The sequence below is a fragment of the Gavia stellata genome, chromosome 10, assembly GCF_030936135.1.
Source record: "Gavia stellata isolate bGavSte3 chromosome 10, bGavSte3.hap2, whole genome shotgun sequence".
In the NCBI taxonomy this organism is placed as follows: domain Eukaryota; kingdom Metazoa; phylum Chordata; class Aves; order Gaviiformes; family Gaviidae; genus Gavia; species Gavia stellata.
The window spans coordinates 3,856,548-3,881,241 of NC_082603.1; the positions used below are offsets into that span (position 1 = coordinate 3,856,548).

The window sequence follows — 24,694 nt, forward strand, 5'->3', positions numbered from 1 at the left end:
TTTTTTGAGGCTCAAAGCTGGAAAAACAAAGGTTTGCCAAATTGCTAGTCATAGGGCATGTTTCATGCAGGGCGTGACAAACTTCATTGCCTTTGAGAACTTTTGGGCTCAGAAATGCTGCTGGGTGGATAGTCCTGGAGACAGCGGTCCTTTCTTTGTGCCAGAGCTTTGTCTCATCAATGTCTTCGTAAAGGTCTACTGGGGGGTGAATTTACCTTCTACATAACACAGTTACAGCCTGGGTAGTAAAATACCATTTTTCTTCTAGCAGTTTCCTTCTGGGTAGATCTAGAGATTCCTCCAGGCTCCAATTTGTGTGTCTCACTTCTGTCTGGAGGTTGTTAGCTGTTGGAGTCTTTCAAGGTGAATTTTGGCAAGGGCATGCTGCCCTACCAGGATGAAGAACTCCAGGTGCGGGGGGCTCTGACTGACTGTTGGGAAACTCTTTCCCTAGGCAGCGCTTAGCGCAGGGCACGATCAGGTAGCTACAGCCGTGGTTACAGTCTTTGATGCCCTTCTCTCGGGATGGTGGTGTGTTCATGCAGTAAAATTTGTGCTGTCTGACCTTACAGGAACCGGGGACAAAGACACGACAGGAAGAGCATCCTTCATCCCCTTTGTCTTGTCTGGGGAAGCAAAGGGCTAGCTGTTGAGGGCAGAGCTGCAGTAACTCTGACAACCACTGTCTTTCAACTTGTAAGGTTTCTTCTGCTAGTCAAAGTTTTGGGCTTTGTGAAGCAACTCTCTGAGCGAATGGGGAAACAGCATTCTCTCATGTTAATCATTTTCTCTGAGGTTGAACGACTCTAGATTTTTACTTTTTGTTAAGGAAACAACATTTCATTTGTGCGCTTTGGGTTTCCATCACGCATCCCTGCAAACAGCTCCCTTACTAATATGTTTTGGGCTTGCGTGTGTGTGCGGAGCTGAATGGAGAAAAATCTCCTGGCTGAGACAAGGGAGCAGCCAGCATAACGCCAAGACTAACCTGACATGCAGACAGCTGAAGCCTTCCCCTTTCCCTCCCCAGACTGTAGCAAACCCATGTCCCCACTGATCTTATGTGAGGTTAGAAGGACTGGGATGAGGCTTGCTGAGGGAAACGGGCACATACACCTGACTCTGTGGGAGTCGTGTGCTTACTTTAAGGGTTTGTAGGATCCTCAAGACTAGCCTGGACCTGGTGAAGAGTATGGTGTAAGATGGACTCCGACGTTCTTCAGAATGGCCGCCGTCGTCCTCGCATGGTTTGTGTGATGCCTAATTGCGGTGTGGTCCCACTGGATGGCAGGAGGTTCTTGGTGCCACTGCAGCTCCAGTGATCACAGAATCACAGAATAGTTTGGGTTGGAAGGGACCTTTAAAGACCATCTAGTCCAACCCCCCTGCAATGGGGAGACATCTTCAACTAGATCAGGTTGCTCAGAGCCCCATCCAACCTCACCTTGAATGTTTCCAGGGATGGGGCAACTACCACCTCTCTGGGCTACCTCTTCCAGTGTCTCACCAACCTCATTGTAAAAAATTTCTGCCTTATATCTAGTCGAAATCTACCCTTTTTTTAGTTTAAAACCATTACGCCTTGTCCTATCTTGACCATGAACAAAAACCCATTTTCACAGTTTTCTGGTATTTCAGGAATTTCGGAGCTGTTGTTCACTGACTGTGCAGCTGGGGTGTGGGAGGAAAGCAGAACAAGACCAGTGACATGCGCAGTGGTTGTGGGAGGCCCAAGCAAGTGTGCCAAAACAGGGGCTTGAGCGGATGTCAGCTCTTCCACTCAATGCATGGAGCAGGCTTGACTTAGTCTGTTCTGCCAAGTCAGCGCTATGAGTGTTTTAGTCCAGTTAAATGTCCTTGCAGACTAGATTTACAGTGCAGTCGGACTTAGGGTCTTGGTCAAAAGCAAAACCCGAAGTTACGACTAAACCCAGCCTTGCTCTCTCATAGGAGAGCAGTTAATAGCAGAGAAACCAGCCTCCATTCCCTTGCTGAACTTGAATTATTTATTGTTTTAATAGACAGGAATAAATATTCAACAAATAAGCTTCCTGTCCTTAAGTGATTGTGTTCTTCTGATTATAAATAAACTTAAAATCTGAATTCTTGATTCTTTCTTAATTTAAACCAGGCTAAACCCTGCGGGAGTGATATCTTCTGGTTGCATGACCTAGAAAGGGTTCATGCCCTCATCTTATCTGGAGGATCATATGGTGACTTGAGGTGGAGGCGTTTTCCTGAAATAGCTTGGAGTAGCACCAAGGTTTGGGATGAGCCCCTTTTCTCTCTTCTGTGTGCCCTCCCCTAACTACAGGTATCTCTGGCTTCAAGTGGGGTGGAGGATGCTGTGGGAGGTGCCTTTGCATTTCTGGAGCTGGAGGACAAAATAGGCAATTTATAGCAGTTGACGGGGGCTGAGCACAGCTTTCTAGCGCCCTCCCCTTAGGGACGCGTTTCACACCATCTTCGCTATCTCTCCATGGGACCTGTTGGGAGGATTGATGCTCCCAGAGGGATATAAAGGGATTGTAAATTCTCAGTGGAGCTGTGGCTGCACAAGCTGTGTCCTACCACGGGGCTGTGCTTTCCTGCCTTCTGGCCAGGAAAAAACGAGCAGCCCTTTCGCTTAAGGGAATTTGCTTTGGGATCGGCCGTGACCACGTGAGTGGCCAGGTGTTGGATGTGCAAAGTCCTGCTCCCAGGGAAACATATGTGGAGAGGAGCAGCTGGGATACGGCTTGGCTGGCTCGCCCTGTAACCCGAAGGCTTGAGGATCCCAGGCGGAGATGAGCTTGTGGCTCCTTTGGGAGCGTTTCCATGTGATTACTGTTGGAGACATGGGTCTGTGCATCTTGTTCCAGTTTGTGCAGCTACGCTACTCAACCCCGAGGAAAAAACATGACTCAGATGCTGCTTTCAGGGAGGATGGCAGCGGCCGTAGAGGAAGCAGGCGGGTTTCTCCCACCCCATTGTTTGTGAGTGAATGCTATTGCAGTGTCTAAACAGAACGTGGCTTCTGCACAAAGCTCCTCCGTGTGTGATAGAACGAGAGGAAATGGCCTCAAGTTGCGCCAGGGGAGGTTTAGGCTGGATATTAGGAAAAATGTCTTTCCGAGTGGTGAAGCACTGGAAGAGGCTGCCCAGGGAGGTGGTGGAGTTACCCTCACTGGAGGTGTTCAAGGAACATCTGGACGTGGCACTGCGGGACACGGTTTAGTGGGCATGGTGGGGTTGGGTTGGTGGTTGGACTTGATGATCTGACAGGCCTTTTCCAACCTTAGTGATTCTGTGATTTTCACAAACTTAAAACCTCTGTGTCAGGCAACAGCAGGAAAGCAAGCTGCCTCTCCGATCCGCAGCCTTGTGCTTGCTGGCTACAGCAGGGCGGGAGGAAGGAGGTCTGATGCTGATCCTGGTGTATGTCGAGCATCCCTGCCTTCCCCTGCCACCGCCGTGCTCAGCATGGCCGTAGGTAGGGCAGTTACGAGGGGCTGTGCTAGTTGCAGGTTGCAAACTGGAGGCAAGCTGCTTTCTAGGCCTTGGCTGGAATTATCCGTGTGATAATTTCCGAGTGATTCCTGAGCCGTAGGGTGAGGCAGCAGCGTACGCCTGCTTGCAGCCGGGCTGTGCAGCTTAACGGTGGGCTTGCAGGACAATACAGCAAGCAAGGCAAAATCCTGGGGCTTCTAGAAATAGGACCTTTGCGGCTGACGTACCTTGGGCCGCTCACCTTGCGATGGCCTGTCCTGTCTTTTCCAGAGGATGAACTGAGCAGGTTTGAAGGGGTGTGACCGTGTCAGTAAGGAGAATTCAGCACGTGGGCATTAAGAACAGAGTTCAGTCCTGTATCCGCTTGCTGATAAAGCTGCTGTGATTCCTGCGAGGCGGGAGGAGATCGGTGAGAGGGGAGCAAGCGTGCTGGCGTTAAGGGGATGCTGTGTCTTCGTGGGGAAGTGGGGCTCTGCATGCCTTACCAGGGACTTGGGCGTCTGTGGAGCTGCCCTGAGTTCTGCCGGGAGCTGGATGTGCCTGTAAGAAATAGGTCCTGCCTCTGTTTGACTCATTTACCAGCTGGGAAAAAGCAAAGGACTTAAATCGTGTGTTAACAGGGCTCTTCGTGCTCTCATTTTTCCAGGGCGGCCACTGACCACAACGTTGATAACACCACGGCAATCCTTAGAGAGTGGCTGAAGAACGTGCAGAACCTCTACCACGATGTGGAGTGGAGGCCGATGGAGGACCCCCAGTGAGTACTGACGTTGTTTGGTGTATATGTCAAATTTTCTAGGTTTTCTGTTTTCAAACCAGAAGGTGTACTAAATGTCCAAGCATTAAAACCTAGAATTTTTTTGTGGGGTCTGTCTCATTAAAATTGTGTTCTTATGGAGCCCATAAAAAAAGTCACTGACTTCAGTGAAGCAACTCATGCAGAACTTCAGAGGAGAAAGCATTTTCCATTCAGTTATTTAGCATCTGCAGCTGCTCTCTTTGCATGGTAAACAAATCGCATCGAAAGCCATGGGGAATAAAAGCTGCTATTCTTTATTTGCAAGGAAGCAGAGAAATCATAGCCCATTCCCATAGTGTCTGTGAAAGTTCTGTCTGAGACATCAAATATTCAGGAAGTTCTGAGCAGGAGAACTAGATTTAATTCAGTATATTGTGCCTTTGCATGATTTGCAGGGTCGTTGCTTTGAAATACGATGTTAGGCTTAAAGAGAATCCTCTTTTAAGGATGAAGGGCAACATCTATTTATATGCAGAATTTCAAAGTGAAAGAATCGTGTGTGTTGGGTTTTTATCCCCCACCCCCCCCCTTTTTTTTTTAAGATCAGCTGTTCCTTGTTTTGTTCTGTTTTCTATTTCTTCCATCAGGGAAAAAATACATTAGTTTGTCTTTTCTCCAGGCTTGCTTTTACTTTCTAGGTCCTCAGTGCAGTGGCGAGGCATTTGTGGTACAAACCCAGAGGGAATGCTTGTTTTATTGACTCTTTTTAATCCTTTCATTGGAATTGAGTTTTCCTAATCCTGTCAAACTTGGCTTTTTTAAGTTCTGTAAAAAGTTTTTGAAATTCTTAGCTCCTCCGCTGGCTTACGCTGGCACTGTTTCAAAGTCCTGAATTTTTATTCCACATTAGGGATCTGTCCCTGAGTTTCCTTCCATCTTCGTTACAAAGCATTTGCTTTTGGACCTGATCCTGAAAACAGAGACATGCGCATAACTTTGCTCGCATGATTGGGCTCGTGGCGTCGGGTCTTGGGTGTTTGTAGATTTAAGAGCTGTTATTGGGATGTGTTAACAGTTACTAATAATGCCCAGACCCCAAGGGAATCCAAATTGCCTTCATCTTCGCATCCTCAGCTCTGTTGATTCTACTGGGCTTACGGAAGCTGCGTTTACAGTCTTAAACTTAAAGCTTCGCAGAGGGCTGATGAGGTAAATCTGACCGGAGGGTCAGATGAGGTAAATCAGCGTCGGTGGGGTAACCTGTATTTACACCAGGTGAGGGTCTGCCGCTGCAGAAGGAACCCCTGAGTTTGACAGCGCTATTTCGCTTGCGATCGCTTGGTCGGCAGGAAAAGCTGCAGCGCTGCCTGTTCTCCGGTGCCCTGTGTACGCATGCCAGCACGAAACTTGGAATCGTCCTCCCTCAAAACCTCTCCTGGGTTGCCTGAGGTGACTCTAACACTGTTTTTCTTTTGGAAAGAAGGCAGCAAGGGAACTATTTTTTTTTTTTTTGACCAGTGTAATAGGGCCCAGGCATGGGTTGCAGTCACTTTTTTTTTTCTTTGTTAGGTCTTACCCGGAAGAAATTGGGCCAAAACATTGGCCAAGCTCCCGATTCACTCACGTGATGAAACTCCGACAGGCTGCCCTGCGCGCTGCACGAGAGAAGTGGTCGGACTACATCCTGGTAAATACAAGGTTTGATTTATTAACTGTCCTCGGGCAAAAGCATTTCAGGTGGTCACTCTGATACTTGGGGCTGCCAAAATGTTTCTTCTCCATCTAAAGACAAAGCTCACCGCAGCGAGATGCCACGTGTCGTTTCTTGGTCGGATGAGCAAGAGACTTTGCAGTTAGAGAGATAAGTCCCTGCGTAAGCCCAAGGCTTTTCTCCACAGGGGTCAGGTTTGAATATAGTCTTGGTGGTGGGTAGGTACCTACGAGGGTCCCCCAGATTGAAACCTCCCCTGTTACTGATGAAATGTAAGGGCAATAGTTCTGCAGAACAGTTGTGGAAAGATGCGTGCCTTTGGTCACTACAGCGGCAGTTCGTGGTGGTGTTCCCAGTCTCTGAACAAGGCAAGGGTGTGAGGCCAGTTTTTAAAGAGCTCTTGATCCTCTTCAAAGAATAAACCTGCCCTGAATTTTTAGGAACGTTATTTTTCCTCGCAGCTCCCTTGCCCCTGGGCTGCGGTAACGTTCTGCGGAGTCAGAGGGAAGCTCCTCACCTTTTCCCATCCCATAGCTGTGGTGCAGGGGCAGCCTCCCCGGGGTTCACCCATGACAGCCATGTGTCCTGTGGTATCAAAACCACCAGCTCCGTGGTTTTTGCCAATAGCTCGTGCCTTTGGCTGCCTTGTTCCCAAGAATGTGTCAGGGAAGCAAATAATTTCCTCTAATAACAATTTTCTTTTTCTCTTCCCCTCTTGCTTTGCTAGTTTATTGATGCAGATAATTTACTGACCAACCCACAAACCCTGAACCTGATGATTGCAGAAAACAAGACATTGGTGGCACCAATGCTCGAGTCTCGCTCTCTCTACTCTAACTTCTGGTGTGGCATCACCCCCCAGGCAAGTGACGACATGAACGGTGCTGGGTGACGGTGCAACCTATGTTTTGAAAGGCCTCCTGCCTTGTGTCTGTGAAGCAGCGGGCATGGTTTCTGTTCCGTGGGCTTTCCCGTGTGCTTTTGTAGCGTCCTTTTTCTGAAAAGAAGTTGCCGTAGCTCTGAGGCATGCAGAGGTGGGTGTAGCGTGTAGCGAGGATAGTGGTGTCATACGGTCATCTAAGTGTCCTCCTCTCTCAGTGGTGGCATCTCAAATCTTGGGAGGGTGTCTCTGGGAAAGGACTGTACATTTATAGGGAATCTGAGGGTAAGAGTGGAGAGGACATTGCAGTCTATAAATGTTTTTCAGGCTTTGTTTTCTAACCGAGCTGTAGGTATGAGCAAAGCAATACATGTCTTGCCTGCACACACAGTGCACATAAGTGAAACTTCCTTATCTGAGATTCCTCACTTGAAAAAGCTGAATCAAGAGGAATCACAGAATCACTAAGGTTGGAAAAGACCTGTCAGATCATCCAGCCCAACCACCAACCCAACCCCACCATGCCCACTAAACCATGTCCCACAGTGTCACGTCCACATGTTCCTTGAACACCTCCAGTGATGGTGACTCCACCACCTCCCTGGGCAGCCTGTTCCAATGCTTCACCACTCTCTCAGTAAAGAAATCTTTCCTAATATCCAGCCTGAACCTCCCCTGGTGCAACTTGAGGCCATTTCCTCTTGTCCTGTCACTTGTCACTTGGGAGAAGAGACCAACACCCACCTCACCACAACCCCCTTTCAGGTAGTTGTAGAGAGTGATGAGGTCTCCCCTCAGCCTCCTCTTCTCCAGACTGAACAACCCCAGCTCCCTCAGCCGCTCCTCATCAGACTTGTGCTCCAGACCCCTCACCAGCTCCGTCGCCCTTCTCTGGACACGCTCCAGCACCTCAATGTCCTTCTTGTAGTGAGGTTGCCTAGCCAAAAGTCCCGGGAAGTGTTACAGTCCTACTGACTGCATAAAAAATACCGATATACACCCAATCATACCAGAATTTATTTGAGATGCTTCCATAAGTTTGTGTAATGGCCTTAAAATTCTCGGTACGTTATTTTAGGCTAGCTTTCCTGTATGGTGACGCTAATCTTGAGAGGAATTTGCTTTTCTTTCTCCAGCTCTCCATTGTATATAGGTTATTTTTCTCACAGATGAACAAGATTTGTGTAGTGGGGCAACACCCTTCGCCTTGAAGGGAGTGTGTGTGCTGAAGTATGCGTGTAAAGGGTACTGGTGTAAAGGACAGAAGTGCTGAGCCTAGAAATGAGTTTCATGTTACCTTTTCAAATCACACGTGCTACAGAAAGTATAAGATACAAAAATGTCATGTAGTAGAAATAGCACTATTTTTAGGGTCGGAATGAGGTTGAGCTATCCCTTTATAAGTTGATCCACATCACTGTGCTGTGTTGACCCTGGCTGGTAGGTAAGCCCCCAACCCAGTCCCTTGCTTGCTGCCGCCCAGCGGGATGGGGGAGCAAATTAGAAGGGCAAAAGCAGGGGAAAAAAACCCAAACAAGCCCAAACCAAAACCCAAACCCAGAAGCAACCCTCATGGGTGGAGATAAAGACAGTTTAATAAGTGAAGGGGGAAAAAAAAACCCTGAACAATCAAGTGATGCAAAACCAGTCACTCGCCAGCAGGAGATGGATGCCCAGCCATTCCCTGAGCGCTGACTACTTTGGAAAAAGTCCCCCCTCAGTGTTCACAGAATCACTAAGGTTGGGAAAGACCTGTATGATCATCAAGTCCAACCACCAACCCAACCCCACCATGCCCACTAAACCATGTCCCACAGTGCCACGTCCACACGTTCCTTGAACACCTCCAGTGATGGTGACTCCACCACCTCCCTGGGCAGCCTGTTATTGCTGAGTGCAATGTTATATGGTTTGGAAAAATCACTTTGGCCAGTTTGGGTCAGCTGTCCCAGCTGTGTCACCTCCCAACCTCTTGCCCAGCCCCAGCCTACTTGCTGGGGGGGGTGCAGAGTGAGAAACAGAGGCGGCATTGATGCTGTGCAAGCGCTGTTCAGCAGCGGCTAAAACATCGGCGTGTTATCAACGCTATTTTGGTCACCAGTCTAAAACACAGCACCGTACGGGCTGCTATGAAAACAATTAACTGCATCCCAGCCAAACCCAGTACAATCACCTCATCCATAAAAGTAAGAGAATCAAATATATAGAAGGGCAGATCTATTTTCACAGTCATTTTTTGCCTTTTTTCACTCTTTTCCTTGGAAATGTTCTTGACTAAGCTCTAGATGGGCTTTCCAAGACATTCAAGCTGAAATGGGGACTGTAGTTAATGCTTTTTTCTCCCGGGTAAGCCTCAATAACGAGATCAGCTTTTTGACCTGTTCTCCAGTCTGCTGCTGGCATGTGTTTTGTCACCCTTTGAGGAGGAGACAGGATCCTAAGCTGTATCCCTCCTAGAATAGCAAGAGGGTTTTTGTTCTCTTGAAAATTTTCCCTTTTTGCCCACGTTGGCCCTGGAAAGCTTCAGGATTTCCCTTTTACTTCCATGCCTGAGTCTTGTGTTTCCTTCTTTGTAAAGACAAGCTTGCCCTACCGCATAGACAAATGTGTTTAAGCATGAACTGCAAATACGTCTTTGAGCTTCCCTGGGGCATGCGAATAAGAGCACTTCAGAGAGGCTCCATGGTCCTGCCCTTCCCTACTCTCTTGCTTTATTCCAGAGAGCTAACCAGATACTAATTGTTATCATTATTGCTGGAGCGAAGCGAAGAGCAAACTCCATTCCCCCTTTCTTCTATTTACCTGGTGTAAAACATCATTCTTCCTTCCCAGTGTTACCAAGGACACAAGTAGGGACCACAGGAAGGGTGAAAACATAACTGTACTGGGTCGGACCAAAGGTCCGTCTGATAGCAGCGGTTCCTCGCAGACGCCTAGGGAATAGTATAAGAACATGGCAAACAAGTAAGTGAATGATACTTCCCCAAAATATTTCTCTATCCTCTGGCAATCTCCTTCTGTATGATTTCCTGAGGAAGGTCTTTGTCTTTAAAGCTCTCAGTGATTTTTCTTCTTCTACTGAAAGCACTGTCTGAATCTTTTTTTTGGCACCCATGCCATCTTATGGCAAGGAGTTCCACAGTCCAGACTAACTAATTGAGTAAAAATAGCAGGAAAAGGTCCTGAACTTTCCAAATTCTCGGGAAGTAAATATATAAATAAGAGAAGGGTGTGTGTGTGTGTGTATGTGTATGTGGCTGTTTACTTGTTTCAGTGTTTGTTTCAAAATGGAGATATAAACTTCATAGCCAAGGCATTGTCCTTTAAGTTTTTAAGGTTAAGTCCTGAGACAGCCAGGTTTTCCACCGATGTAAATCAGCGTTGCTCCACAGCTCCTCTCTGCCCGTCTGCACCAGCCTCAGCCCTGGCCCTTAGTGTTACCTCTCCAGCAGTAAGTTTCCATCATTACCAGCATTAGCTGAGAAAAGCAGAGGGAAAAACCTAGCAGCCAACGCATCTTGCAGAATTTGGTGAAAAAAGCTGCTCAAACCAACAGGAAAGTTCCCGCTTTATTTTTTTTTTGCTTTTCTCTTAGTTGCTGCTTCTTGTTTCTGTGTCCCACAGCTTCGTGCGCTCAGCCTTGCTCTCCCTGGGGACTTGGGGAGGGAGAAACAGCTGGAGCACGCCCTGAAACGCAGCCTCCGGCACGGAGCAACGGCAAGCCAAACCCAGCTCCAGACAGCTTGACATTTAGCTGTCATGAAGCTAACCTTGGGAGAGCACGGCAACAGTGCTGACACGTTGGAGTCTTTCTTGACTAGACATGATTTACGAGCAGTGAAAAGCCCCAAAACCCCGTAGTGAGTGACTGGAGGAGGAAAGATTAGTTTCCAGCATCTTTGACCTGTGGGCATTCTCGGATATCTGTTAAAAGTTGAATGTCTTAACCCTTCCTTCAGTGGGAGCGTGAGTCAGGTCTCTACTCGCTCGCTTCTTTTCATGGAAATCAGGCCGGCTGTGTTTGAGATACCTTCTGACCATACTGTGAGGACTAGATATCCGAAGGGCAGAGGGGAGGATCGACAAATGCACCACACCATGCTTCTACACGAAACCAGGGTAAAGTGGTTCTGCAGCGATTTGCTCAGCCGGTGCTAGGATGCTCACGGAAAATGTAACGTAAAAGTAACTTTAACTTATTTTAGTGACTCATCATTTCTCTAAAGACCAGAATCTGCTCTGGATTCAACCATCAGCTGTGTCCGGGTGTCTAATCGGTGCGTTAGGATTTTCTTTCTGGAGGAATTCAGTGTCTTTCTTTCTAAATCTGATGGCTTTAGGCGTATTGCACCTGCAAAACCAGCTGTGAGCCGCCCAACATGGGTTGCACCCACAGTGCTGGAAGGTTAGCAGAGCGAGGGGTTACAGAGACAAGACCCTGCTTGCCCTGGGATGGAGGAAGCAGGGGTTCTTACACAGCTGATGGAGACTGAGGTGTTGCCTTTGCTCCAGTGAAGCAAATGATTTATTTTAAAGCCATGGTCAGAAATAATTTGCAGGTCCCGTTCTTTGAGACACTGAATGTCCTTTGTGCCTGTTGAGCATGGAGGATGTCATGGGTGCTCAGCAGCTTCCAGGATCAGACTTGAGAGTCTATGTGCAAGAAAGTTTTTTGAAGAGCCAGGAGAAAATAGTCCGAGGTTTGAAGCTCTGTTGCAAAGGAATTTTGCAATGGAAAGGCTTGGATTTCCAATAGCTGCTAAAAAGGAGAGAGAAGGTCAAGTTTTCACTTTTCTAAATACTTGACTGAGCCCTTTCCAAATGGGAGACACTTAAAAATCTGAGAATTGAGCGCTGATCCGTCTCTGCTGGGGAGGGCTAAGGGTGAGAGCTTCTGCTAAGGAGCGTCTATGAAACAGAAATCCCTTGTAACAAGCAGCCCCCTCGTTGTGATTGCAGGGCTATTACCGAAGGACCTTGGATTATCCCCTGATTCGGGAATGGAAAAGGACAGGCTGTTTTGCTGTCCCCATGATTCATTCCACGTTCCTCATTGACTTGAGGAAAGAGGCCTCCACCAAGCTGACGTTCTACCCCCCACACCAGGACTACACCTGGAGCTTTGATGATATCATGGTCTTTGCCTTCTCCAGTCGCCAAGCAGGTATGTCTGGAGCATTTGCTGGGGAGGATTCACTAGTAGAGACGTGCGGCCCTCTACTTGGAGATCACAGGCCATCACATCCTGTGATGACTTCAGCGGTGAGTTAAGACCCTGGTCCCTTTCCTCCTTTGGATCTGGTCAGGGATAACCAGCAGCAAGTGACTGGCAGTGCAGTTTTGAATCACAGCTAGCTTCAAAGGACGCGGGAGCCATTCTTGGGGTGGGGACAGTGTTTCAGAAGGCAAAACATGTGGCAACCACCCTTGATTTGCGTCACAGCAAGACAGTAGTGAACACAGGGGAGGCTGCGAGACTGGAAGGTATTCTGAAGTCTGTAGGTAAGGGATCTAAAGTCACCGCTTCCAGGAGATCCCTGAGGAAGTGGGTGAGGGCAAGACGCTCTTTTTAAATGTAGCAGCGCTTGTGGAAAACAAAACCCAAGTTGCTTACCCACGGTGCCGACGGGGCTTTGCTTCACGGCAGCTCAGCAGGAATTGTCTGAGAGGTTTTTGTTTTGTCTTTTTTTTTTTGAAAGCAAAATCAGTGCAACTTGCAGGGGGATGATGGGGAGTCTGTGGGCTGTGCTGAGAGGAAATCTCTTGCCGGCAGGAGCAGGTTAGAGCTGGTGTGTGAGCAGTCAAAGCTCTGCATGCTTGACGTTGTATCATTGGTGCGTTGGGAGAACCGGTCGAGCGCTGAGCTGCCTTGAGATGCGTGGGGCACGGCGGAGGGAAAATGCGTACCGCTCTGGCTGATACTGGGATCAGTTTCTACCGGACAGCGGGAGGATTTTAGTTAGGTCTGAAATACAGGTGTCCTTTCAGGCCAAGTCACAGCCTCAGTGACGTCTTCCTTTGTTGGTGTTTGCAGAGAGCTCCAGGTGTCTCGGAGAAATCCCTGTCTCTTAAGTGCGTGATACTGCTGCGTGTATTTGCGGTGGGGACGTTTGGTCCCAAACCATTCTATGGTTTATTTTTGGAGAGTGGGTCTGCTGGGTATTCTGTCTCCAGCGAAGTCCTGGCTGGCAGTCCTGTACGTAGCTGTGTCGGAGCTGAAAGGAGCCTCCTGGGAAGAGTATGGTCGTAATGGCCATCTGTAGTGTTCTTTGCCCTGCTGTGTTGAAAAGGGGAAAGTTTAGGGCCTTGTAAGGAAAAAGGGACTGATGAAACCTCAGCAGCCCCAGTGAAATGCACTTCTGTTCAGAGCTTCAGGGCTGGTTTGTTGGCTTAGTGAGGTGAGTCAGTAGGGAAAAGTTGTTGGTGGGTCCTCGGAGTGATGAGCAGTTGGTGTTAGCTGTCTTCTCTTTGTAAAAGACGCAAAGTTAAGGTGAGAAGGAAGGGCTGTTCTTGGGGGACAGACAAGCAGAAAGTGAAGACGTATAGCTTGGTGTTGGCAGTCGCTTCTGCGGAAGAGACGGGCTGAGAAGACTGCCTTTCCCACCGTTTCCAGACCGGCACAGCAGCCTCCAGCTGTTTGTGGCTTTCCTTTTAGTGATGTTTCTGGTTTGAAGTTCTTGACGGCACTGAAAAAGATGGAGTTGTCTTGGCAGACTAGGCAGGGCTTTTCAAAACTCCGCTACGAGAGGATGGGGGGCATCAAATGAGAAAGACGAATGATAGAAGAGAGGCAGCAAGAGCTGAAATTAGAGCTCTTGGGAGGCTGAGGTGAGATGTGAACTTGCAGGGCACCTTTGGGGCCCTGACTTTGAGAGTCAGGACATCGGTATATTGGCTCCAGAGGAGAATTGAGATTTGAGTCTGGGTAGCAAAGCAGGCTCCTTCAAATCTACCTGCCCCACTTGTTCCCTCTGACAGCTCTCCCAGAAATGCAGCGTCCAACGAGTGGGGTAACTGCATTGCATTAGCTCCAGCTGCTTAAGAAATATTTCAGGGATTCAAACCCATCATTTTTTCCTTCCATCCAAGAACACTTCAGCTTTTTCCAGGACTGACCCATGATATGAAAGGCTTTGCTTCAGCAGTCTGGCCCATGGATCTGCTCAGGTTGTTGGCTTGTGTCCTGGGCTGAGTTTTGTCACCCAGGACGGGAGGATGACATCCAAGTTCAGAAATGTGAAAAATGTACGGACTTTGGGGTAAACTGCTCTTCAGAGAAATTTCACTTACTTCCCTGAAGTCATAAATGATGTTGGCTTTTGTCCAGGCCAAGTACTGCACTTAATGCCTCAGATCAAACCATCGATTTTCAACCGTGAATCTACTGCTCGAAGCGTCTGTTTTGTGATGCTCCAAAGAGACCGTCCCGTTTCTGCTGAGAGGACGTGGCCTGTGGTGGGAGGACTGGCTCAGAACAAGACTCGGTGCAGGTGTTTTATCGACAAAGGTGGACTCTGTAGAGCCCCTTGCACTCGCAAGATAGCATTTAGCCAGTCAGATCTCCTGAGCTTCTTTTCAGCCTGAGGCTCCGAAGACGTAGAGCCAGGCAGCGGGAAGGTCCGGTCACAGGGATGTGGGGGAAATTTAGGTTGCCTAAATATGGCTGTGGGTTTAGGGGATGGCTGTGAATCCTGGACACTGCCTTACAAAGGCTAATAGTAATACAAATATCTATAGCTTTTCTGTCCCTTCTGGCGATTGTTTCTTTTATTATAAAAACAGAGCTGGCGAGCGAGTCCCCCTCCCCATTTTAAGGTAGCTTTACCATTCTAAAGTAGCTTTTATCCCAGAAGGAACAGAAATACTGGCGTGAATCTATGCAGATTAACTGTGCTTAAGCCAGCGGAAGATAGGAACGGAGATCAGTGAGCCAGATAAGATTAGTTGATTAGATCAGTGCCAAATCCATTAATGTCAGCAGGTAGTATTTTTTTATTCTGCCATTTACCTAAATTGCAGCTGACAGCTGAATGTGTTTTGGCAAGTAGTGTAGCCAGCAATTTACTTGCAGAACTTCAAATGGTAGAAACACCGGGGTCATTAATGCAGACACTTCTGCTCTGCTAAAAATACGAAGGATTAGGGGGACTAATACATGAAAGCATCAACACACCAGGTAGTGTCTGCTTTTCATTTTTGTCCTAGAGGGAGGGGGGTGGTGGTGCTTGTTTCATTTAAAAAAAAAAAAAAGAAAAAGAAGGGTAGGTTTGCATTTTTTTTTTCTTTAAAATCTGCTTGGCCAGTTGTATGGGTTCTAGCAGCTTTCAGATTGTGGTTAATTAATAAAGGACCTTACCAGAGCTCAATGAAAAACAATGGAAATGCTTTCCCTTGGCTTCTCTGGATGTAGCTTTTGAGCGTGTTGCCTGATGTGACATCGGGCCCGGCGCTGCTGCGGTTATAGCTGATAGTGAGCGAACCCTTTGGCGGTCCAGAGGGAAGAGCCTTTGGCTGATGACGCGTTGCTGGGACATTCCCAGTGAACAAGCAGTGGGTGGATCTTCCCCTTTGCAAAGGCATCTGCTCCGAGGAGAGGCTTTGCATCTTCTCTTTCTTTCACACCTTCGGATTCAGCTCCTTGAACGAGCAGTTGCAAAAGCTTTTGAGTAGAAGGATGTCACGTTATCACCTCTTTTTGAAAGCGTCTTTTCTCCTTGCTGGCGTCTCTCTCTAGTCTTCAGGGCACAGTAAAAACTAGTCCTGGAGAGGAAAGGACCACGTTTGCTGGTAGACTTGGCACTTCTAAGGTGGTTGTCATATATATTCCTCAAAGTCCTTTGCCAGCACAGGTGAAAGTATATTGTCTTTATGGACAGAATATAAAGATAGGACATTACATTACAATATAAAGAATATAAACAGAAGCAGGAAGATGCTTGACTGCAAAACCCAGACTGAATCCCTTGCTAGGCTAGTAACAGACCCTGCAGCTTTACTGACGCCTTGGGCCTTGCAGCTTCATCCGTGCCATCCCGGGGGAGCTGAACTGCCCGGGCCTGCCTTTGGCCAACCGCGTGCTCCTGGAAGCCAGATGAGACTTGGCACCTCCACCCTGGAAGAGTCGTTCCAGATTTGTTGTGGTCTGACAGCGAATCCTTGCAAAGCTCAGCCCAAAGCTTCCGTCGCCCCTAGCCGCGCTGGGTTTGCGTTTTTCTCTCTCTAAGGCTGCCTGCTCTGATGGAGCTGCACCCCGCTTTGCCCAGCGTGCAGAGCAGGGCCTCCTCTCCCCGCGGAGCAGCGGGGTGTCCGGTAGGACAGCTTCCCTTTCCTCCTGAACCGCTTCAGCCCTCGCGGGTTCGTAACAAATGCAGCTTTTCTGTGTTGCAGGGGGGACTCCTGCCCGTTCGTGGGTGCACATCCCTCCGCCCTTCACCCTGAGCTTTCAAAACTGTGTGTTCCCCCCACCTTTGAGCCCTGTTTCCCTCCCGGCTGGTTTGGAGGCTGTTGCTGAGCCCTGGGTCTGTGCAGGGATTGAGGCTCCATGTCCCGGGATCGCTGCTGTTTCTCCTGCGCCAGCCGTTGCACTGCTTGAGGCTGGCTTACTCGGGGGGTGAAAACCTGTTCCAGCTTTTGGCTCTGGGTCTGCGAAGGGATTGTGCCAGGCAAGGTGCCGGGTCTGAGCGGTGCCGGCGGGGTTTTGGGCATGGGGGCTCCTGTGGTACTCCCCAGTTACTCAGCGGACTGCTGTGCGTGTCATACGCTGCTTTGTTAAGGGCCAGTTCTGGTCTTCGCTGTAGGATCGTTTTCATAGCGTGAAGGTAGAAGCCAAAAAGACCCGTTCTCTGGGCGAAGAGGGGGGTTCCCAGTCTCTCCTAGGAGAAAAGTGATTGCAGTTCAAGATACCTGCTGTTAGGCGGCGAGTGGGAATTGGTTTTGTAGGAGAAGCCGCTTGCTGCCAGCCAAATAAAACATCACGCTGCCACTTTCTGTTTCGGGATTGTTTGTTTATGAAGCAGAACTTTTTGGGACTGAGGTCCTGGCGTAAGTTTGATTGTGGTTACGTAGCGACAGAGCAGCAAAATCCGCTGGTAAAAGACCCGATTCTGATTTCTGGTTTCCTGTGGTTCCCAGGAGTACAGATGTTCATCTGCAACCGCGAACACTATGGTTTCCTTCCCATGCCCCTGAAATCGCACCAGACGCTGCAAGAAGAAACTGAGAACTTTGTGCACACGCTAATCGAGGCTATGAGTAAGTTGCTGTGCCCTGCCACCATGGATTACCCCCCAGTTAATGTTTGTAGAGCTTTCCTGCCAGCAACCCAGCGCTCTTCCCCTTGGGAGTCTGCCTCCTGATCTGACGGCTCTCGTACCGCTTTGATACGCAGTTTTCCATTTTCCACCGCTTTTCTGCTTAGGGATGTAATCATTTCACGGTCAGGGCAACCCCATTCACAAAATCCCTCAAGTTTCCCAGATCAAATAGGAAAATGCATCTTTAATGGGGAAAGGATGCTGCAGAACCCTGTTCTTGCCGTGATGTCCGTCTGGCACGTGGCTGCTGGCTTCTGCGTTGCAACGTGGATGCTTTCCGCTATACCCACTCCTGCACCGACTTCACATCCCAACTCCCTGGGGCTTTAGGTCCAGTGATGAAAACACGTGCGGATACATTATATGAACGCAGCAGGTACATGAAGGTGACGCTTGGGATCTCTCCTCTCTTTCAGTCGATCGTCCTCCCGTTGAACCCTCTCAGTATGTCTCTGTTCCTCTGAAGCACCCTGACAAGATGGGATTTGATGAAGTAAGGAACCTGTTTCGCTGGTATTGTCTTGTCTTCCCGCTCATCACCCGGAGGACCTGGGTTCTCCCTGTAGCTGAGCTTCTAGCCATTTCCCTTGGAGTATATTATCTTTTCACGTAGTTAGCTCTTTCCCAGTCACTCCTTTTTTAGACTTAAACCTTTTGCAAGGAGAAAATAGCCATCCTTATTTGGGGAGAACTGCTGAGCTCAGGGAAGCAGAAGGGAAAGGGCTCAGGGAATGGTCTTTCCTTCTGGTTTACTGTGGAGAAACGAGGCCGGTGAGGTCTGCGGGCACTTAGTACCTGCGGCAGGACCCCGATGGGAAGTGCAGATTTATGTGCGAGGGCAGTGCCCCGCAGATTTTTTGGTCTTCCTGTCTCAATGGTATGGATGTTGCAATCCAGCCAGGAGGAGATGGGAGAAGTGAGGCTGAAAACCTCACTTATTAAAGTGAGTAAGTTAAAGTTAAACCTATTTAACTCCCCGGTTCTTCTGCTGTTGTCTCTGACTCTGCAGAGCAGCTTGGCAGTCCCTCCATTCTGTGACAAAACCCGGTCTTTTGGGAAAGCTCTCCTGCTTTCCAGTGATAGAAGGGAATGATTTTGGAGAGCCCGGAGCAGCTGGGGGAGCCAGGCTCTCCCCTGGGTTCTAGCCCAACCTGGGCACGTCCAGGCGGGATGAAAACCACGCACGCTGTCTCCTTTCCGTGCCAGCTCTCCCCCTGCCCTGCTTGCTCACCTCATTTTTCTGCTATGGCCTTTAAGTAAAAATGAGCTAGAAGGATGGTTGCTGACACTAGTACTGCCCTAAGACCCTGCAGAAATCCCCGTCCTGGCTCTGCCTCGCGTTGTGGAGAGAGCAGGCATGGAGCGGGGGAAGGCTGGCGAGGGATTTGCTGTGCTTTAAGGAACCAGCGTCCGTGTTTTTCACGGAGCCAGCGACTCCTGTGCGTGCAGCTGCCGGGGTGGCAGTGGCACCGTGACCCAGGGAGCTGTGGCGATCAGGGGAGCCTTTGTTTTCTCGGCGTGTTCTGCCACGTCTGTTTATATGACTTGTAAAACCTGAACCTGATTTGGCGATGTGTGTTTTGAGCGTCTGTGTTTAGGACACAGCTGGTGTGGGTTTTTTCCATGTTGTCCTTTGTGGCTGCGCTTTATTTATCCAATTTATTATTTTTGCATTTGTACTGAGCTGGAATTTGATCAGCTTCTTACTGGGATGAGGTTTTGCTCCACAGGCTACAAGGCTGCATTTGTCTGCCTGGGACTGAAAAATATCCCTGACCCTCTGTAGTTTACCTGCAAATGAGGGCTTCAGTCCTCTGCCCTGCACCGGAGCCTGTCTCCTCGAGGCTCGAACTGAGCCCTGCCCAGCCATCTCTCTGCCTGGTCTTGGCTCCCTGCTAGGCTTTCTGCTCTGGCAGGGGTGTAGCAGCGGATTTTCAGTGCCCGAAGCAATTACAAAAATCCTTTCTTCACTGCGTCTTTGTACTTGGATGGCGGCCCCACTGATAATCCTAAATACAGGCAGCGGCAGCGTATCGGAGAAACCCGTGGGTCAGTGTTCCACTGGGACTGGAGTTGGCCCTTTGACTCTGTGTTTAATATAAATCAAAACATTCTATATCTTTGGAAATTATAGACTTGGCTGTAACTGGTCTGCTCTCACCTTTATCCATCCTTGAAGAACAACTGTTCCCCGTGACATAAAACATCCATAAAAAGTAGTTGTTAGACAAAGAATGAGCCTCTAACCTTTCAACTCCAAACCAACCCCAATTTTTTGACAAATTCTAAGCAACCTGGAAGAAAACCACACCTGGTATTTTAATAAGATGGGCTTTTCCAGTGGTGCCGCTGGAGAAGAGGGGATCAGGACTCCCTTTCCTTCCTCACTCCCAAGCCGGGAGGCTGATGTCTTTCTCTTCTACCCAGATTTTCATGATCAATCTGAAGCGTCGGAAAGACAGGCGGGATCGGATGCTGCGGACTCTCTATGAGCAGGAGATTGCAGTCAAGATAGTGGAGGCTGTGGATGGAAAGTGAGTTTCCACTGGGGTTGCTGATGTTTGCAAAGAGGGGGTTGTGCTTAACTGCTTAACACCGGCTCCTCGGATGCCCTGACCTCCCTTCTGGTGGGGAAGGGTGGGCTGAGGGAGGGGTGAGTATCGCTTTTATTTACCTAACAGCCTGTTTGGGGCAGTTCTGCTCCGGTTCTTTCTTCTTTTGCGATTAGTCAGTCTCCATGGGAGAACCAGGGCAGCGTGGTTCAGACTAACGTGAAAATCGGGTTAAAATCATGGTGATTTCCGTGAGCTATAACGCTCGCGCCCGATTAAAAGGAGCCAGCGGTGAAAATGCTTGAGAGCAATTATCTCCTGGGAAGATCGGCCGTCCTAGCGCTACAAAGCTGTTGTACTACAGTGTTTACGCTGACACAGCCCTTTCCAAGCTTGCTCTAAGGTGTGTTGAGACCTTTTTGTAATGAGAAATCAAGGCCGAAATTTTGGGTCTTGGGAGTTGCAAAACGGCCTCAGGGAGATAGGAACCCACATGCCATCTAGTGGTCTTTGGTCTTGGGTACCCGTCGAGACCTCTTAGGAAAATACTCTAAGCCACGCGGCTGACAAGTTGCTAGTCCCACAAGAAGTCGTTGGCGGAGTTAAGGATATGGTTTGTCAGCTAGATTTAGAAAGGTAAATCAAGAAGGTCATTTTTCTCCGGGTTTTCAAGCGAAACAAGCGCAGCACTTTCTTGGGTTGGGGCTTTTCTCTGAACGTCAGCAGCGTTTCTCGTGCCGCGTCTGTGTCTGACTTTGAATTTACTTTTCTTTAAAATAGTAATAGATATTCTCTCTTTCTCAGAGCACTGAACACGAGTCAGCTCAAAGCTCTCAGCATCGACATGCTCCCGGGTTACCGGGACCCATACTCCTCCCGGCCGCTGACCAGAGGAGAGATCGGCTGCTTCCTTAGTCACTATTACATCTGGAAGGAGGTAAGGAGTCTGCGGGTGCCTCGGGGTTCCTGCAGGAAGGTGCTTGGGCAGGAGCAATAGGAAGCAGTCTTAGGGCAGAGCATTAAATACAGTGCAGGTTTCTGGAAGTGTAGGATGGAACTGTTCTCCTAGGTTTTTAAGGGATCACGCACAGGGGTTTTCCTAAACGCAGCGTTCAGCTTTCTCATCTCTGCTTTCCGTTTGCCAACAGCTCTGAGTGATTTTTATCAGAATATTTTCATGACTGATTTTGCAAAGCATCCAATAACCTGCTTGGACAGAGTTTGCTGAGGAGATAGGCAAGAAGGTTTTGAAGAATAAATGGTGTTAAAAAAAAAAAAATCCTGTTTTTGTTTCCCCTGGTTCTGCATCTGTGCTGAAGCAAGTTCCAGTGACTCTGCTGATTGACTTTTTTGAGTTGGCGTATCCTAAATATTCTTAACAGTAGGGACCTCTGGTACCTGAGCTAAGAGATCTTGTTTGGTGGTAAAAGCTGTAGCTTCCATCTGTCCCTGGTCACCTGGGGAGTGACACTTGAGAAGATCTGGGCTGTGCTCCTCAGAGATGCTGGAGTTACACAGCCCGACATCAACAGGAGGGATTGTTTCAAGTGAGGTGTGGCGGAGGCAGGGAGAAGGGCTTGGTGCTGGTCGACAGTCGGCTGAATAGGAGCCAGCAGTGTGCCCAGGTGGCCAAGAAGGCCAACGGCATCCTGGCCTTGGCCATCCTGTGGCCAGCAGCAGTAGGGAGGTGATCGTGCCCCTGTACTCAGCGCTGGTGAGGCCGCACCTCGAATGCTGTGTTCAGTTTTGGGCCCCTCCCTACAAGAAGGACATTGAGGTGCTGGAGCGTGTCCAGAGAAGGGCGACGGAGCTGGTGAGGGGTCTGGAGCACAAGTCTGATGAGGAGCGGCTGAGGGAGCTGGGGTTGTTCAGTCTGGAGAAGAGGAGGCTGAGGGGAGACTTCATCGCTCTCTACAACTACCTGAAAGGGGGTTGCAGAGAGGTGGGTGTTGGTCTCTTCTCCCAAGTGACAAGTGATAGGACAAGAGGAAATGGCCTCAAGTTGCGCCAGGGGAGGTTCAGGCTGGATATTAGGAAAAATTTCTTTCCTGAGAGAGTGGTGAAGCACTGGAAGAGGCTGCCCAGGGAGGTGGTGGAGTCACCATCACTGGAGGTGTTCAAGAAACGTGTGGACATGGCACTGTGGGACACGGTTTAGTGGGCACGGTGAGGTTGGGTTGATGGTTGGGCTGGATGATCTGACAGGTCTTTTCCAACCTTTGTGATTCTGTGATTCTGTAAAAGAAGACTGGGCAATGGCAGTGGTTACCGAAATACAGACCGCCCTTTGCCCTCGGAGGGGTTAGTCGCAGGGCAGGGCACTGGTCCAAACGGCTCAGTGCCAGCGGGAGTGACCTCAGCACTGAGAAGTCAGGTTATGCTTTTGGGCTTGAGACTTCTAGATCGCCAACGGGCAGATGATAACATGGGAACCTACAGGCAGGATGCCTTTGCCTGTGTCTTCTCTTAAGTTGTCAGGGCCAGACTTTGGATACGTGAGGTTGGTCTCCTTCCCAGGCTTCTTCCAACAAAGAGGTTTTTCTGAACAGCAGCTTCGGCATCAAAGGCTGCTGCGCATTCCTTTGAGGAGGTGGTTGCTGTGATTGTACTAGATGGTAGCTCATGGGTTCCAGACGGTGCAACGTCAGATGGAGGGTTTTTCTAGGTTGCAGATGCTCAGCCACAGGTTATTTTCAGGACTGTTCTCACTGGCTCTCACAGTCTCTCCCAACTGAGCTGTGAGTCTGGGAGTGGTTCTCCAGCGTCCCCACCTGCATGGTCTAGAAGGCAGTGCCAGGTCAGGATGACCCCAACAATTTCAGGGTGCATGGAGTGGCCCATGTGGGCCACTGTGATCACTTCTGAACCCTCTTGTTCCAGGTGGTGAACAGAGAACTGGAGAAGACGCTTGTTATCGAGGACGATGTGCGCTTTGAACACCAGTTTAAAAGGAAGCTCATGAAGCTGATGGATGATGTTGAACAAGCCCAGCTAGACTGGGAGCTTATGTAAGTCACTGGCCCTCAGCCATGGGAACTCCTGGGCACGCAGGGGAGGTCAGCAGCACGTGCTGTGTTGTGGTGGAGATGGAGGTTAATGCTGGAGTGCCAGGGAAGGTGGCAGAGACTTCTCGGTGGCTCTTCCCACCAGGACAGCTCTGCCTCCCGGGCCAGGCTGATGCTGGAATGCCCATTGGGTACCATCGCTGCCCTTTGTGGGTGGTGTTGGTTGATCTCAGTAGTGTCTGGAGATGCTGCTGTGATAGGGGAACTGACACAGCTTAGTCCTGAGGCTTGGACCATGGCATCATAGCTCCCTTATGAAGTCTTTCACAGCTATACCACTGGGTTAAGACGTGGATGTCTGGGAGTGGTGCAGGATAGAAACCTGTAAGGACTGGTCAGGGATTACTTCTTGGATTGACCCTTTGCCTGGTTGATGTGAACAGTCATGTGGTCCTAACTGCTGCAGATTCGCTTTGGTTCCAATTTCCATGGTCTTTTCACCCTTTAAGCTACATTGGCCGGAAAAGGATGCAGGTGCAGGAGCCTGAGAAAGCAGTTCCCAATGTCATGAACCTGGTGGAAGCTGACTACTCGTACTGGACCCTGGGGTACGCAATCTCTTTCCAAGGGGCTCAGAAACTCATCGGAGCTGAGCCTTTCAGCAAGATGTTGCCTGTAGATGAATTTCTGCCAGTCATGTACAACAAGCACCCTGTGTAAGTAGGATGCCTTCGTTGCTTGGGTTGACATGAGCCGGGTCTTGCCGAATGATCTTAAGCCAGATCACGTCGGTGTGTCTCACCTCTGCAGCCTGGCCGGTGGGGGACAGGGCTACTCCTCGGGCGTTTTGGTTATCTGCAGCAGAGCTCCTGACCCAGGTCAAAGGAGGTGACAGACCTGCTGCAGAGGGGTTATTGTTCCTACCTGGTGCAGGGCTCGTGGGCTGGTTCTGAGACTCTTGGCCGTCTCTGGTAACGGAGGCTTTGGTTGTATAGGTTGTGCGTGTGGTTGTAAGGCACGTGGTTCTGTAGAGAGTCAGACTTGCTTTAGACCCACCCCAGCAACTACCTCCACTCCCTGGGACCTATTTGCTCAGTGGATTGGCTTGTATCTCCCAGTTACAACCAGTGGCACTGACTGAACGTTTTCTCTATTACTGGTAATTTTTCTCTCCTCTTTAGAGCGAAGTACATGGAGTACTATGAGTCCAGAGACTTGAAAGCCTTTTCAGCAGAACCCCTGCTTGTTTACCCCACCCACTACACGGGGCAGCCAGGCTACCTCAGCGACACAGAGACCTCCACAATCTGGGACAACGAGACCGTGTCAACGGACTGGGACAGAACGCACTCCTGGAAATCCCGGCAGCAGGGCAAGATCCATAGCGACGCCCAGAACAAGGATGCCCTGCCTTCCCAGTCATCTCTCAACGCGCCGTCCTCCAGGGATGAACTATGACTGCCCGCTTCCCCTGGGACTCTGTTGACAGCTGAACCTGCCTCACACTTTAGCTTTTCACCCTTGAAAGTTGTAGAGCAGCTCTTCATGTGGTCTCCTTCCCACTGCTTCGAATGGCAAAGCACAGCGGTCGGACCTGGCAGCTAACCAAGCCGCTTAGGACTGGGTGGGAGATGAAGGAGGAGAAAGGACAAGTGTTCCAGACTGGCAGAAAAAAGGCAGAGATCTGACCAAAAGCCCTCGCAAGCTTTTGTAAAAAACCAACCTTGAACGACGTCTTTCTACAGTTCCTCGTGTAGAATACTGTATTTATAAAGATTAATATATAGAGGTGTAGAAGCGTTAATACCTTTCTGGATAGCTGTAACTGGGCTGCTGCGTAACTGTTGCTCCTCGTAGGTTTGTAGGCGTTTATAACCCCGGTCACTGGGAGAAACTGCAGGCAAGCGTTTGGGTTATTTGGTTTTGTTTTTCCAAGGGAATCGAGACTGTTTCCAAAAATGTTCAGTCCACTGGAGCAGCGCTCCTCTGTAGTGTCTTCTCCCTC

At 49.3% G+C, this 24,694-nt stretch overlaps 1 protein-coding gene across 1 annotated transcript; it reads left to right on the forward strand.

The window, feature by feature from the left end:
• The first annotated feature begins 4,217 nt into the window (after positions 1 to 4,217).
• On the forward strand, positions 4,218 to 24,437 carry COLGALT2 (collagen beta(1-O)galactosyltransferase 2). Its single transcript, XM_059821940.1, has 11 exons — positions 4,218 to 4,246; positions 5,798 to 5,915; positions 6,667 to 6,801; positions 11,779 to 11,983; positions 16,951 to 17,070; positions 17,549 to 17,625; positions 19,560 to 19,666; positions 20,489 to 20,621; positions 22,565 to 22,692; positions 23,199 to 23,405; positions 23,871 to 24,437. The coding sequence occupies exons 1-11, from the start codon at positions 4,233 to 4,235 to the stop codon at positions 24,145 to 24,147; spliced, it is 1,521 nt and encodes a 506-aa protein (XP_059677923.1). The 5' UTR covers positions 4,218 to 4,232; the 3' UTR covers positions 24,148 to 24,437.
• Positions 24,438 to 24,694: the final 257 nt, after the last annotated feature.

Bases quoted from the DNA above. Each gene is read 5' to 3' on its own strand.
- COLGALT2 (XM_059821940.1), top strand. The intron at 19,667-20,488 runs GTGAGTTTCCAC...TCTCTTTCTCAG, and splicing joins GTGGAGGCTGTGGATGGAAA to AGCACTGAACACGAGTCAGC. The intron at 23,406-23,870 runs GTAAGTAGGATG...TCTCCTCTTTAG, and splicing joins ATGTACAACAAGCACCCTGT to AGCGAAGTACATGGAGTACT.